This window comes from Pseudonaja textilis, chromosome 2, assembly GCF_049901715.1.
Source record: "Pseudonaja textilis isolate UNSWEBS1 chromosome 2, rPseTex1.2, whole genome shotgun sequence".
In the NCBI taxonomy this organism is placed as follows: Eukaryota; Metazoa; Chordata; class Lepidosauria; order Squamata; family Elapidae; genus Pseudonaja; species Pseudonaja textilis.
Window position 1 is genome coordinate 67,517,695 of NC_141991.1, and position 14,885 is coordinate 67,532,579.

General features: G+C 43.3%; 1 protein-coding gene across 2 annotated transcripts in view; it reads left to right on the plus strand.

The window, feature by feature from the left end:
• The window catches only part of RNF145 (ring finger protein 145), a 90,504-nt gene that overhangs the window by 39,735 nt on the left and 35,884 nt on the right, over positions 1–14,885 (plus strand). For both annotated transcript variants that reach the window (XM_026696687.2, XM_087924220.1), the window contains exon 3: positions 13,400–13,508. In XM_026696687.2, the coding sequence (XP_026552472.1) occupies positions 13,400–13,508 (109 nt within the window). The remainder of the gene's footprint in view (positions 1–13,399; positions 13,509–14,885) is intronic.

Below are 14,885 nucleotides of genomic sequence, written 5' to 3' on the forward strand. Positions count from 1 at the left end.
ATGAATACTCCAACTGGTTTGGGTTGAATAAATATGTAAACCTAGCTTTAAGTGTTTTGTAGCTTTAAGCACAAGAAACTGCAATGTCATTGTGGGTGCGGTTGCAGGCAGTAATATAGGTAGGAAGGGAAACGTAATAGACCCTGCTTCTGGATGCACCTGGTTCTGTTCCTGGTCTGCTGCCTGCTGTGTGCTGAAACGTCTATCTGCTTACTTTGGAGGCTACTGTGCCAGATACCATTTCAACTGAACACAAGGACTGTTTACTTGGTGAGCTGTTTACTCAGCGTTGTCTTTGAGAGAAAGGTATCGGGAGGAGAAGATTTACAAGCAGATAAGGACATTGTATTTACTGTTAATGGACTTGATAACTGGATTGATATACTGGATAATGATATATGGACTGAATGACACTTCTTTAATCTCTGTGTGTATTAAATAACTATTTTAAAACCACAAACAGTGTTTTTGTCTCCAGTGTGTGTATACTCTTGGGCCCACTCTCTCTCTCATTTGCCTGCCTGGCTTGACTGCTGCTGCACACTCTGCTAGGGGGTTTATCCCCAAACACTAACATTGGTTATGGGCCCAGCAGTGTGCACAGTCTAACTAACCAGGATATAGCAGTGAGAGCTGGTGGGAGTTGCACATTACTGTAAATACAAACTGTTTGTTGAATAGTTATTTTTCTGCAGAGCAATGGCACAAGTCAATTTGCCACATCTGTCCATGATATCCAGACTAGATGGAACAAACTATGTTTCATGGTCTATGAAATGTAGTTTACTGCTACGAAGAGAAGGTTTGTGGGACATAATAGCAAACCCACCAGATGTATCAAACTTAAATCCTAACGATGAAGAGGATTATAAAAAGATACAGAACTATGAAAGAAAAAATGAGCAGGCGTTGTGCATCATAGGACTGACTCTCTCAGACCAGCAACTGATTCATATTCGTGGAGTGGAAAATGCTGCAGACTGCTGGGATAATCTTAAAAGGATTTATGTTCGAGACAGTGTAGGAGCTCATATCAATCTTACATGGAAGCTGTTTAGAACACATCTTGAGATAAATGGAGACATGTTAACTCATTTAAACTGTATGAAAAGCATTTTTCAAGAATTGCAAGAAAAAGAGCTTATATTTAATGAGTTGCAACAAGTATACATCATATTGTCTTCTTTGGATCGAAGCTATGATGATTTTGTGACTGCCTTAGAGGTGTTGCCTAAAGACAGTTTATCAGTAACTGAGATAACCGGCAGGCTATTAGAAGAAGCCAGGAGAAGGAGTGAACGTGACCAGCTGAGGGAAGATAAGACTAAGGAAGAGAAATTATCTTCAAAGCCTGAAAGAAACCAGCTGTGTAAAGGAAAGCACCCGGAAGAAGAGAATTTATCTTCGACGGCATACACAATTAAAAAGTGTTTTAATTGTGGAGGCAGAGGACATTTGGCAAGATTCTGCAGAAAAGGAAAAAGCCAGAATGTAAAGAAGCCAAAGAAATCCTCTGAACTGGCCATGTTTGGCAATTGTGATATGAAGAATAATAAGTGCATACTGGAAAGAGATGGCAAAAGGGTAACTGCAGCTTTAAATGGAGCATTATATGTCTTACATGATAGTAAGAAAGGGGAGGCACAAACTGTATTTAATAATATCAAGCCTCATGATGAATGTATCCATTTATTGCATAGGCGTTTGGGGCATGTAAATTTTAAAATGCTAAAACGTACAGTAGAGTTATCTGAAGGAATAAGGTTAAAACCCTGTGATAAGTATTTGCGTTGTAATGTCTGTTGTGAAGATAAGAGTAAAATATTGCCTGCAAATAGGCTAAATGGTTTTAAAACTAAAGAACCTTTAGAAGTAGTATTTGCAGACATTATAGGTCCAAAGAAACCCAGTATGGGGGGTGCTCGATATATACTGAGCATTATGGACCATTACTCTAGATATCGGTTTTGCTATTTAATGAAAAGCAAAACTGAAACATATCAACATTTCTTCAACTGGTTAAAGTTTGCAGAAAGAAAGACTAAACGGCAACTGATAACCTTGGTGACAGAGAAATCTGCACCATACAGACCACAACACAACGCATTTATAGAGAGAAGAGGCCAAACACTACAGGCAATGGTTAGAACAATGTTAACTGATTCTGGATTACCTGATACTTTGTGGGGGTAGGCTGCAATGTGTGCTAATCACTTATTAAACAACGTGGTTAACTCAACCACTGGTGAAATACCATTCACCATGTGGCATGGCAAGAAGCCTGATCTGAGTTACCTGCACACATTTGGTGCACCAGCATGGGTGCATATCCCTACACAACTCAGGCGTAAAGGGCAACACAGAGCTAAACAATTATTCTTCGTTGGTTACCAAGCTAACCATAGGGCATATAGATTTTGGGAGAAAGGCACATCTAAGGTGTTATGTAGTGCTAATGCCCAATTTCTAGAGCACGTAGGATGGGATAAGTTAGAGCAGGATAGCAATAACGAAGTGGTTATTGAATCATACAGAAATCCCATTAAGTATCCCTGTAACTTTAAAAATAATGTAAAGGAAGAAGTACAGGAAGAAGTACAGCCCCTAGAGGAAGAAATAGCTGAGGATGAGGAACAGGTAGTAACTCAACCAAGCCCAGTAATACCCAGAAGGACTACACGTATTTCTAAACCGCCTGATAGATACCAGGCTAACACAGTGTGCCAGGAAAATAGAATCCCAAGTACTGTGGATGAGATTAAAAGATATCCTTCTAAAGAGAAAGAAAAGTGGTATGCAGCAATTAATAAAGAATTGAAGTCTCTGAAGGATATGCAAGTATATGAAAACGTGAGATTACCTAGTAATGAAAAAAACATTGGCTGCAAATGGATTTTTAAAATAAAAACAGATAAGGATGGAAACACAATCCATAAGGCACGGTTAGTAGCCCAAGGCTTTAGACAAAGTGCAAAGACTATGATGAAGTATTTGCACCTAGTCTGAAAGCAGCAACTTTAAGGGCAGCATTAGTGTGGGCAGCAAGCAAGCAATATATAGTTAACCATTTAGATGTGGAAACTGCTTACTTGCATGCTCCACTAAGACATACTGTTTATATGAAAAGGCCTAATGGATTTAAAGGAGACAATAATAATGATTGTTGGTTATTAAAGAAGAGCCTTTATGGTCTTAAACAATCGGGCTATGAATGGAACCAGTATATTGTGAAGGAACTGACCAATATAGGGTTTAAAGCTGGTTTAACCTGACCATGTCTATTTAAGAGAAAAGAATGGGAAAATATCATTATTATTGTTGTTTACTGATGATATTGCTCTGATAACTAAGACTAATGATGAAGCAAATGAAATAATAACATCATTAGCAAAGAAAATAAAAATCAAGCAATTAGGGGAGATAAAGAGATATCTAGGATTGAATATACTGAAAACACAGAAAGGTTTTAGGATATCTCAGGAAGATAAGATATCTAAATTGCTAATAGATTATAAGATGGAACTTTGTAAGCCTGCAAAGACTCCAATGAGTCAGGATATTTGCAAAATGGATACACAAAGTCCCAAGTGTGATAAGGAACTATATCAATCCTTGGTTGGTAGCTTATCATATATTAGCAATTGGTCAAGGCCAGATATTGTTTTTAGTATTAATCAGCTGGCACAACGCAATAATGACCCGCTTCAATGTCACTGGATAGCATTGAGAAGAATCCTAAGATATCTTAAAGGTACATTACACCATGCACTGTATTTAGAACCAAAGGTGATCTCATATTGAGTGCTTATGCAGATGCTAGTTTTGCAGCAGAAAGAGATACTAGAAAGTCGACTTCAGGAACAGCCATAATGCTGGGTAAGACATTAATAGGCTGGAAGTCTATAAGGCAACAGCATATAAGTTTGTCTACTATGGAGGCAGAATTCTCCTGTTTATCTTTACTGTGTACTGAGTTAATTATGTACAAACAAATGTTGAAGGATATGGGTATAACTGTAACTTACCCTGTAGTTGTACATGAAGATAATCAGGCAGCAATTCAAATGGCCACTAATATTGCAGTTAAAACGAGAAGTAAACATACAGATTTGAGGTATCTTAATGTAAGACAATCTGTACAGAGTAAATTGATACAGCTGGAGTACTGCATGTCGGAGGACAATGTAGCTGATCATTTTACTAAAGCCCAAGGTGCTATTAAGCATCTAGAGAGTTGTGAAAAATATGGGTTTAGAATGTAAAGGTTATATATTTATGTCACCCAAAGGGGAGAATGTTGGGTATATGAATACTCCAACTGGTTTGGGTTGAATAAATATGTAAACCTAGCTTTAAGTGTTTTGTAGCTTTAAGCACAAGAAACTGCAATGTCATTGTGGGTGCGGTTGCAGGCAGTAATATAGGTAGGAAGGAAACGTAATAGACCCTGCTTCTGGATGCACCTGGTTCTGTTCCTGGTCTGCTGCCTGCTGTGTGCTGGGAAACGTCTATCTGCTTACTTTGGAGGCTACTGTGCCAGATACCATTTCAACTGAACACAAGGACTGTTTACTTGGTGAGCTGTTTACTCAGCGTTGTCTTTGAGAGAAAGGTATCGGGAGGAGAAGATTTACAAGCAGATAAGGACATTGTATTTACTGTTAATGGACTTGATAACTGGATTGATATACTGGATAATGATATATGGACTGAATGACACTTCTTTAATCTCTGTGTGTATTAAATAACTATTTTAAAACCACAAACAGTGTTTTTGTCTCCAGTGTGTGTATACTCTTGGGCCCACTCTCTCTCTCATTTGCCTGCCTGGCTTGACTGCTGCTGCACACTCTGCTAGGGGGTTTATCCCCAAACACTAACAACCCTCGTATTCGGGCCTTCCTTAGAAGAGCCACTAATTCACACCCTCCAACTGTACACCGGTACCCAACCTGGGACTTTAATAAAGTCCTCATTTCACTCACTAAACACCCCTTCAAACCCCTAAGGGAGACAACCCTCCAGTTTTTAACATTCAAGGTAGTGTTCCTTGTAGCCATCACATCTGCCCGTTGGATATCAGAAATCACAGCCCTGTCAGTTAGAAAGGACCTCTGCGTTTTTCACGCCGATCGGGTGGTTCTCCGACCTGACCCTACCTTCTTACCCAAAGTCAACTCAGCTTTCCACATTCTCCCAAACTTTTGTCCCAGACCCTCGCGGGATAGGGAAAGACAGTGGCATACCCTTGATGTGAGACGTGCTCTGCATATTTACATCAAGCGCACTCAGCCCTTTAGGAAGTCGGAACATTTATTCCTTTCATTCCAGCCCAAGACACTGGGTCACAAAGTATCCCCGTCAACTATAGGCCGTTGGATCAGTGCAGCAATCTCTAGGTCTTACCTGTCACAAGCCTTGCCGATACCCAGTAGAATAACAGCACATTCCACTAGGAGTGCGGCTACTTCAGCAGCTTGGGCTACTCAGGCATCAATAACAGACATCTGCCGGGCGGCCACCTGGACATCCCCGTCACCCTCCTGCAACACCGAGGATTCGACGTTTCTTCATCGAAGGGAGACTGTAAGTAGAGAGCAACCCTTGATCTTTCCTCACGGTCTTCCCTCAGAGATTTCAGCCACCACGATCGTAAAGATCGCATCGGCGATAATAGCGCCTCTCAGCTGATTGTTAAAACCGCAGTTTTCACTTTATTGCCGATTTTGCTGTTCGGGGCTATTTACAGCCTAAGGAGTGATTTAACTCTTGCGTAGCCTGTAGCTCTTGCGAGCGGCCAATTTGAAGGCTTCTTCAACCGCACGTGGCGAGCAGCCATTTTGAAAGCTTTTTCTTCTAAAGAAAGTAGCAAGCGGCCAATTTAGGTGGCATCATCCCCCAAAGGCCAGCTTCTACCATTCATAAGCTTCTATTCAGGCTACTGCATAGGCAACACATAGTGAGGATCACTTCCAGCACCTTTGTGTCTGTTTATGCATACTATGGATCAAGACAAGGTCCACACAGAGTCTTCAGGCCTGATCTCTCAAGGCCCCCAAGCTGGCAGACGAAAGAGAAGGAGACAATGCTCCCAGTCTGTTCAAAGGGAGGTGGTGGCCAAGGTTAGGGCCAAAGCTTTGGTCCCTAAGAAAACATCCCAGGCCAAATTAAAGGCAGAGAAACGAAGGCATGCAGCCTTAGAAAGGCAGTTCAACAAAACTATTGAACAAATGAGGGGTCAACTACAACAGGCTTCCCAACCAGCCAATCCTCTAGTTGTTCACCCAGCTACTTCTAGGGAGAGGGAAGATACCTCAGCTCCTCCTAGCCACCTCCAATCCTGGTCCCCAAAGCAACCTGAAATCCAACCAGCACCTCAAGACTTGAGCGGGTCAGGTCCCAACTTCGCCCAGACTCCTTGGGATCTTTCTTCTTCATCTATCCCATCTGTGGCCCAAAGCAGCTCTCGATCAAGACCAGAGGCCACTTTTACTCCAACAGTAGCAGGCCTTCGGCCCCCGCCTCCTCCATCAAGTGGCAGATCTTCTGACATCAACGAAGTAGTCTCCTTAGCCATCAGACAGGGTCTGGCAGAAGGGCTTCAACACATATTCAGTCCTTCAGACAGACCTCAGCCTTCCTTCCCGGCTTTTCCTCTAGTGCAGATTCCCCAAAGGGGACTGCCTCGCCGTGTAGAACAAAGGACCCATCTTACCTATGTGGAAGGAGTGGACCTCACTCAGGGAGAGTGTGAGGAATCATCTGAGCGCAGCCCCTTCCCTGATTCTGATCTGGAAGAGGGAGAAATCTGGGACCCCAACCTCTCAGAGGAAGAGGAAGATCTGAGGCCTGATCAGCCTCTTTCAGTTTCTGTATTCCAATCTGCTTTATTCAAATCTCTCCTACACAAGGCACTGGTAACAACCCAGTTGTCAGCGCAGGAAATTGCCCCCGAGCCTCAAGTGCTACAGTCGGGGCATGGGGATTCCCTCTTCTCCAAACCCATTGTTCATTCGGAGGTCCTTCCTTCCCCCATCATCTTTCTTGACTTAGTCAAGGAACAATTTGCTTTCCCCATTGCAGGCCCCCGCCCATCATCCCAATATAGGCAGTTCTACAACATGGGTCCTTCCTTAGCTACAGCTCTGGCAGTTCCCCCATTAGATTCCCCAGTTGTGGCCTCCTTCTCCTCAAGTACTCTAACTGAGCCTGAAGATGTACTAAAGGCAGAGGACAAACACTCCGGACAAACACTGAAGCATAACCATCAAGCCTCGGCTGCTGCATCATTTTTTACAAGGTCTTCCATTCGCTGGCTATGCCAGCTTCAAGGCCGCATACCTCCATCAGATTGTAGGTCGCATCAAGACCTCAATAAGATCATAGCAGTAGCAGAGTTCTCGGCGGATGCCACCTTCAATGCCGCCAAGTTCTCTTCCAGGGCCATGGCGTCATCAGTGGAAGCTAGGAGACTGCTATGGCTATGAAATTGGCAAGTGGAGCCTCAACGGAAGTGGAAACTAGCTTCTGCCCCATGTACCAGTGAGAAGCTGCTTGGAGATGCCCTTGATCCATTTGTTGTTGAAACAAAAGACAAAAGGAAAGTCCTTTCATCAACCGGAAAGAGGGCAGACTTCCACCCTACCCCATACTGGCCTCCCTCATTCAGGTCCGAAAACACTTCTTGCTTCTCCAGAACTCAGAGAGCATATTCTCAGCATTAAGATCAACGCCATGAGGCTACTGGTAGACAACAAGCTGCAGGTAAATGGCCCTTTCATGGGGGAGGGGGTTGCTCCTTCCGTCGCTCTAAATAATCTCTTTTTCTTCCCTCCCATCGGAGGTCGTTTGGCCTCCTTTGCTTCCAGATGGGAGGAGTCAATGACAGATGCCTGGATACTCAATACAGTAATGTCGGGTTTACAATTAGAATTTCTATCACCACCCCTAGAAAATTTTTTACTCTGCCCCATTTCCCGGGACAGTTCACGAAGGGCACTTATGGAATCGGCCATTAGTCCCCTGGTTGATATAAGGGCCACTCAACCAATCCCTGAACTACAACTTGGCTTTTCGCGGTCCCTAAGGCCTCGGGGTGGTGGGGGTGGTGAGCCATTCTCAACCTAAAATTTCTGAATGAGTTTATCCCATATAGGTGCTTCAAAATGCAACTCTGCATTCTATTCGGGAGAGCGATCTCCTCTCTTCGATTGATCTCACGGAGGCTTACCTACACATTCCCATCTGGCCTCATCATCGCCAGTTTCTCCGTTTATGTTAGAATTCCCAATTTCACCTTCCTTTCGGGCTCTCATCTGTCCCAAGAGTCTTCACAAAGTTACTGGCGGCATTGGTGGCTTCGCTCCAGTCTCTTCCAGTGAGGATCCTATGGTATTTGGACGACATCTTGATCCTGTCGTCCTCCACCCACTCTGCCCATCAAGATCTTCAAACTACTCTCCATTGCCTCCAGTACCACGTTTTTCCATCAACTCCAAGAAAAGTCATCTCTTCCCAACAACCAGATTGCTCCATCTGGGAGCCATCATCGACACAACTCTGTGCCAAGGTTTTCTGTCTCCAGCCTGAGGGCAGAGCCTTATCAAGAACATTTGACAGGTCCAATGTCAACTCACTGTCTCCCTGTCGCTGTTGTCTAAACTTTTGGGCAAAATGATCTCATGCATAGGCATCATTCCGTGGGCATGGCTATTCTCATGGGCTGTACAATGGTTCCTGCTCCCCTTTCAACGAGCAGGAACCAGCCACACATCTGCCAAGGTCCTGCTCTCTCCAGAGGTCCGCTGTTCCTTCAAGTGGTGGCTTTCCCTGGCCAGCCCTTTCGAAGGGTCTCCTGTTCAAGGAACTTGACAGACTGACCATCATGGGTTGGGGAGCACACATGGAGGTCTCATGGCTCTAAGGGATCTGGTCCTGGTTAGACAGGACTGGGCCCATAAACTGGCTAGAACTCAGAGCCATTTATCTAGCCCTGAAACATTTCAGGGACAGGATAGTGGGGTCCCATGTGCTAGTGTTGACAGACAACATGGCTGCAAAGGCGCACATCAACCGGCAGGGGAGGCACAAGGTCCAGAGCCCTCATGAGGGAAGCCGAAAGGTTGGGGAGGTGGGCAGAGAGACATCTGCTGTCTATCACAGCAGACCACATCTCGGAAATTGACAACTCCCAGGCCGATTGGCTGAGCAGGAGCCCAGTCGACCCTTCCCCAGTCCATTTTCAGGGATCTCTCAGGTTTTGGGACCCCGGAGGCAGACCTCTTTGCCTCTCCCCAAAATACTCAAGTAAACAGATTTTTCACCAGGTTTCCTTGTCAGGGAGTGGAGAGGATCAATGCACTTTGGAGCAGATGGCCCACTGGTCTCCTCTACGCCTTTCCCCCTCTTCCCATCATTCCAGCGGTCATTCGGAAGATGTTGGAGGAACGGGCAGATCTGATTCTCCTAGCCCCCCATTGGCCCAGGAGACCTTGGTTTGCAGATCTGGTGAACCTGTCTGTAGCCACTCCCTGGAGGATTCCAGACCGCATGATCTCACTATATCAGGGGACACTGCTACACCCAGATCCCCAGTGGTTCAAATTGACCATGGTGCTTGAGCGGCAACTGTTAAGAGAAGCCAATCTCCCAGACCAGGTCATCCTTACTATCCAGGCATCTCGTAAATCTTCTATGAAGCATATGTACAATGTCACCTGGAGGGTTTTTTGTCATTGGTGTCACAGGGAAGGTCTCTCTCCTACAGTAGTGGAGGTACCACAGGTCCTCCGTTTCCTCCAGGATGGCCTTGACAAAGCTCTGGCTCCTAACGCTTTACGCTGTCAAGTAGCGGCTCTTGCTTCAGTCATCTCATGGGATTCCTTTCTTTCCTTGTCCCATCATCCTTCAGTTCAGAGATTCTTAAAAAGGGCTTCCAATCTCCACCCTCCTGTGGTTCACAGGTTCTCATCCTGGGACCTTCACAAGGTACTCCAGGCCCAAACTGAACCTCCCTTCAACCCCTCAGAAAGGTGTCCCTTCAATTCTTGACCTTCAGGGTGGTTTTCTTAATAGCCATCACTTCAGCTAGAAGGGTGTCAGAGTTGGCTGCTCTATCTATACGGCAGGACCTCTGCACTTTTCACAACAATAGAGTTGTTCTTCATTTAGACCCTACCTTTGTACCCAAAGTAAATTCTGTATTTCACAGATCCCAAGACATAGTAGTTCCTGATTTTTGTTCCTGTCCACACCATGCCTTAGAGCGCAAGTGGCACACCTTAGATGTTAGAAGGGCTCTTAGAATTTATATCAAACGCACTTCAACGTTTAGGAAGATAGAGGCTATGTTTGTATCCTTTTCCCCTTCCCACTGGGGGAACAAGGCCTCTCCTGCCATCTTAAGCAGGTGGATCAGGGCTTGCATCTCACAGGCCTACAAAGCCAAAGCTCTGCCAGTACCACACGGCTTGACAGCACACTCCACTAGAAGTGCTGCAACCCTCAGCTGCCTGGGCCACCCAGGCACCCCTAGAGGAGATTTGCAGAGTGGCTACATGGACATCCCCGTCTCCATTCATCAGACACTACCACCTGGATTCCTACGCCTCCACAAGCGCGGCTTTTGGTAGACGGGTTCTTCAGCGAGTGGTGCCTACTTCGGAGTGAGAGACCGGACGAGGACCCTCCCGAGGACATGAAGGCTTTGGTATGTCCCATCCTGGGCTCTCGCAGCAGCATGGAGGAGAATGGGTGTTGGTAAATTTACCTGAGAACGCCCTTTCTATCTATGCTGCTAGAAAGACCAGCCCCTCCCTTGTTGCGCCCAGATTGTGGTGAGGTATGTTATGGTTCATGATTCTGTTTTGGCTTTCAGAGACACTCACTAAAGTCTGTCAAGTATCTTTGCCAAAACTGGGGGGTTTCTCCCACAGGCTGCTACTTTTATACTATATGGACCCAGCTTGATGATGTCATCAGGAGGAATCATACCCATCCTGGGCTCTCTAGCAGCATAGATAGAAAGGGTGTTCTTAGGTAAATTTACCAACGCCCATTTTGGAATCTTCAATCCCTCATACAACCAGAATTCCTCAGATGCAGTTAGATTCCAAAGTTTTGGAATATAATTCAATAGCATATTAACATCTTCTATTGCATTCGCTGCATAAAATGACTTCAGGTTTTAATCTTTTCAAATTCAAAAAATTTCCTTCCTCATTAAAGATTTTGAAGAATTTTAAATTTATTGCAAACTTAAAAGTTGGGTAATTTAGCAAAAACATTGTTTTCATATTACACATGGTAAAGAATGCTTAAAGAGGGTTAGCATTCAGTTTATATTACAAATAGAAAATTTACTCATCTAAAATATATGTGTTTATGAATGGTGCTTATGGTATTACAGAGATCAATATGGATTTTAAAAAATGAATGTACTTCTTAATTAGATACTGACATTTCATTATATGAACAATTATGGATTTGTTGAACATAGGACACTGCAAAAAAGATTAATATTGGAAAGACTGTGCAACACCAGATTTACGGTTTCTTTTTATGTCTCAGCTACCAAATAGTGTAATCAATATTATTCCACTTTGTCAAAGTTTAATGATACTTTTAAAAATGAATGGGCTTTCCTTTTTTCTTGTGAATAGATCCGATATAGTTCTCCATCCTTTAGCTGAATCAGAAGAATATCTGGCCTAAATACAGGCAGTTGGCCTGTCTTTATTCTGGTTTTTGTTGACCATGCACAGATTTAAATCTGAACATTGGGTTTTTAAACTGCAGACTTAAAACTCTGATCCTGATTGTGGCTCATGTTGTATATGCACTAGTATAATATTATTGGCATTGCTATTTGCTGGCATCCATTCAGGAACTTCGTTTACTATCTGAAGTGGCTGCTAAGCTTTACTATTGGAATGTTTCAAATCTTGATTTTTACAATGAATTTTTGGCGAAAGGAAAGGTACTTATTTATGATCCATTCCAAGCAGTCACTACTTGCTGCTACTCCCACCATTGTACCTAGGTGACTGGAAGAGTCAATTTGCAGAAAGAAAAGATACATATGATTGTGATAGTTCTTGCAAAATTATCTCTGTTCGAGACCTCTTTGTTGAGAGATACAAGATCGTGTTTTAAGGCTTTTAATATCTGGCCTAGTGATTGACATGGAAAGGAGAAAATAATGTTGTGCTTTGTTTCCCATTATCAATCATTACAGGAACTAGGGCTGGAAATAAACTTCCTATTCAGCTGTTGGGTCCCGGTGTACTCATTTTTCTAGAACATAGACTGTTTTTCAAAGTAGATAACATCTTTTATTGAAAAGAAAAATGTGCCCACTGAAACAATGGACTTGTGATTGCTACTTTTTAACAGATTGCACCACAGGGGAAAACTGTTATCCCTCAAGTAGAACCTGTTGGTATCTTAAACTAACATTGAAATTAAGCATTAAACTGAGTAGCCTAAGCTTTTAATGGATAAAAGTTCACTTTATCACATTTGTGATAAGGATAGAAGTTAGGGTAGAGGAGCAGTTATGAATGTCCACCCCAAACAATGGATATCACCTCTCAAGTAGACTCACTGTTTCTTGTGATCCTGGGAGAATCTCTCACTCTTTGTCTCAGCTGTCTTGAAGGAGGCAATGGCTTGATGGCTTCTAAAGAAGCCATATCTGGGTCAACCATACTGGATGACTTCTGCCCAATATCCAACCTTCTCTTTTTAGGGAAGGTCTTAGAGAAACCAGTGGGGCGTGGGTTGCAAAATTTTCAGGGTCTGAGTGCAAAATGCATGATCTGGACCTCTTTCAGTCATGGTTCAAACATAGGCATGAGTCTGAAACTTCATTGGTTACTTTGGTGGATGATGTACAATAGTAAACTATCATACACTGGACTTCTGAGCAGCATTTGAGACCCACATTCTTGTGTGGTTCCACTCCTTTCTAAACAGGCAGTTCCAATCAATACTGCTGGAGATGGGAGAAGTGAGGTCATTTGGCGTTCTTTTTAAAACCCTTATTAAAATTTTCAACAGGAGAGACGTCAATCCTAGGTGTGAGTCTAATTGAAGATATAGTTCAGGCCTTAATTCAGTGTCTGAAAGTTGTGGGGGACTGGATAGGAACAAAAAGGCTGAAGCTTAATCCCAGCAAGATGGTTACTTTGGTGGATGATGTGCAATAGTAAACTATTCTGTTCATTCAAAAGCTTGGGTAATGCTTGGGTCTTCATGTGTGGAGGCTAAATATCAATAATGAGACAGGGAAAGCATGGAGGTCCATAGGAGATATCACGATGTCCTCACACAAGTGACTGAAAATCATTCGGTAAGAATTTCTATAGTTAACCCTGTATTATTTCAATTTCTTATTCAGGTTATATCTTAAGTGTTGTGCTCCTAACCTTGCCCAGACAACACCTGGTTCAGCTTTATCTGTATTTTCTAACTGGACTGCTGCTGTATGCTGGGCATCAGATCTCCAGGTAAGAATAACAGAATTGATTTCTTTACCTGCCTGTTTAATTACATTGACATTTCCTTTGTATGGGCTTGCCTTCTCGTCCACTAACAAATTATAAATGAAGGTGATTTTATTTGAAACAGGTCTGACATTAATTATTAATACTTTGGGACTGAGATCTCCAGCTGTCTATCACCTGGCTCCCAAGATGTAGCCTTGAGGCTGGAAATCAGCTTGGAGCTCTGCCTTCCACTTCAACAGTCCTCCACCATATCGCCTTAACGGTGCTATGACTGCCTCACTGTCTTCATGGCAGAATTGACCAGTCTTTCCTTCCCTCCCTTTGCAACTAAAAAAGGAACCTCCTTGTACCTCAACCAGCCTAGGTAACTCAGACCTGATCCCAGAATAACAGCTTTGCATCCTGAGTCCCTTACATTCAACTGTATAATTATGCATACTTACTAATTTAAGTACCTTTCCTATATTGCAATATTACATTCTCTTGCTCCTAATGTCTGGTTGGTTGGGTTTATCCCCAGACTGTCTGTCCACAGAGACAGGGCGCACCTATCTCCTGCTTCATCTCTGACTTGGGCAGTCCCCAGCAATCACTGACAGAAGACCCAAAGGCATTTTTTAAAAGGCAACTGGGCTTTCTTGGGGTTTTTCCTCGAAAACATTTTGCTTCTCATTCAAGAATCTTCTTCTGTTCAGTTCTTGGATGAGATGCAAAACATTTTCAAGGGGAAACCCGCCCCCAATAAAGTCCAGTTGTCTTTTGAAAAGCACCCTTTGAGATAACCATGATCTGAATGATTGAGAATCTCCATGGACACTTACAGAAGAGATTAGTGGTAACCTGGCACATTGTGACATTTGAGGTACCCAATGAGCTCATCATCACACCTAGCATATTAATGCCCGCCATCCAGATCAAAATTGCCAATCCTTCATTCCAAACCCACCCCAAAGTCCCATAGAGTCATAGTTCAGGTCCAAATTCACAGGAAATTCCAATAAGTTTAAATACCAGCCTGATCTCCAGTTTTCTCTAACGATGTGGTTCAGAGTACCTACAAAATATGAGATTGAGGGCTGGGAAGATACAATTTTTGTGCCAGTAATTGTTGATATGTATTACTTTAGAAGTCAGTCATATGGACGATTATTTTAGAGATTGCAAAGTCTGCTGTTAAAAAGTTTAGTATTAGATAGTGGAGACTAAAGAATCAAAGAAAATAACTGTTCTGGGTCATTTTCTGTAGCATATTCTGTAAAGAATCAAAGAAAATAACTGTTCTGGGTCATATTCTGTAGCACTTGCACCTGCCCAGACATGCTCTGCAGTGGCCCTACCAGCCCGCCCACACCATCGTACAAGACACACAGCACACCA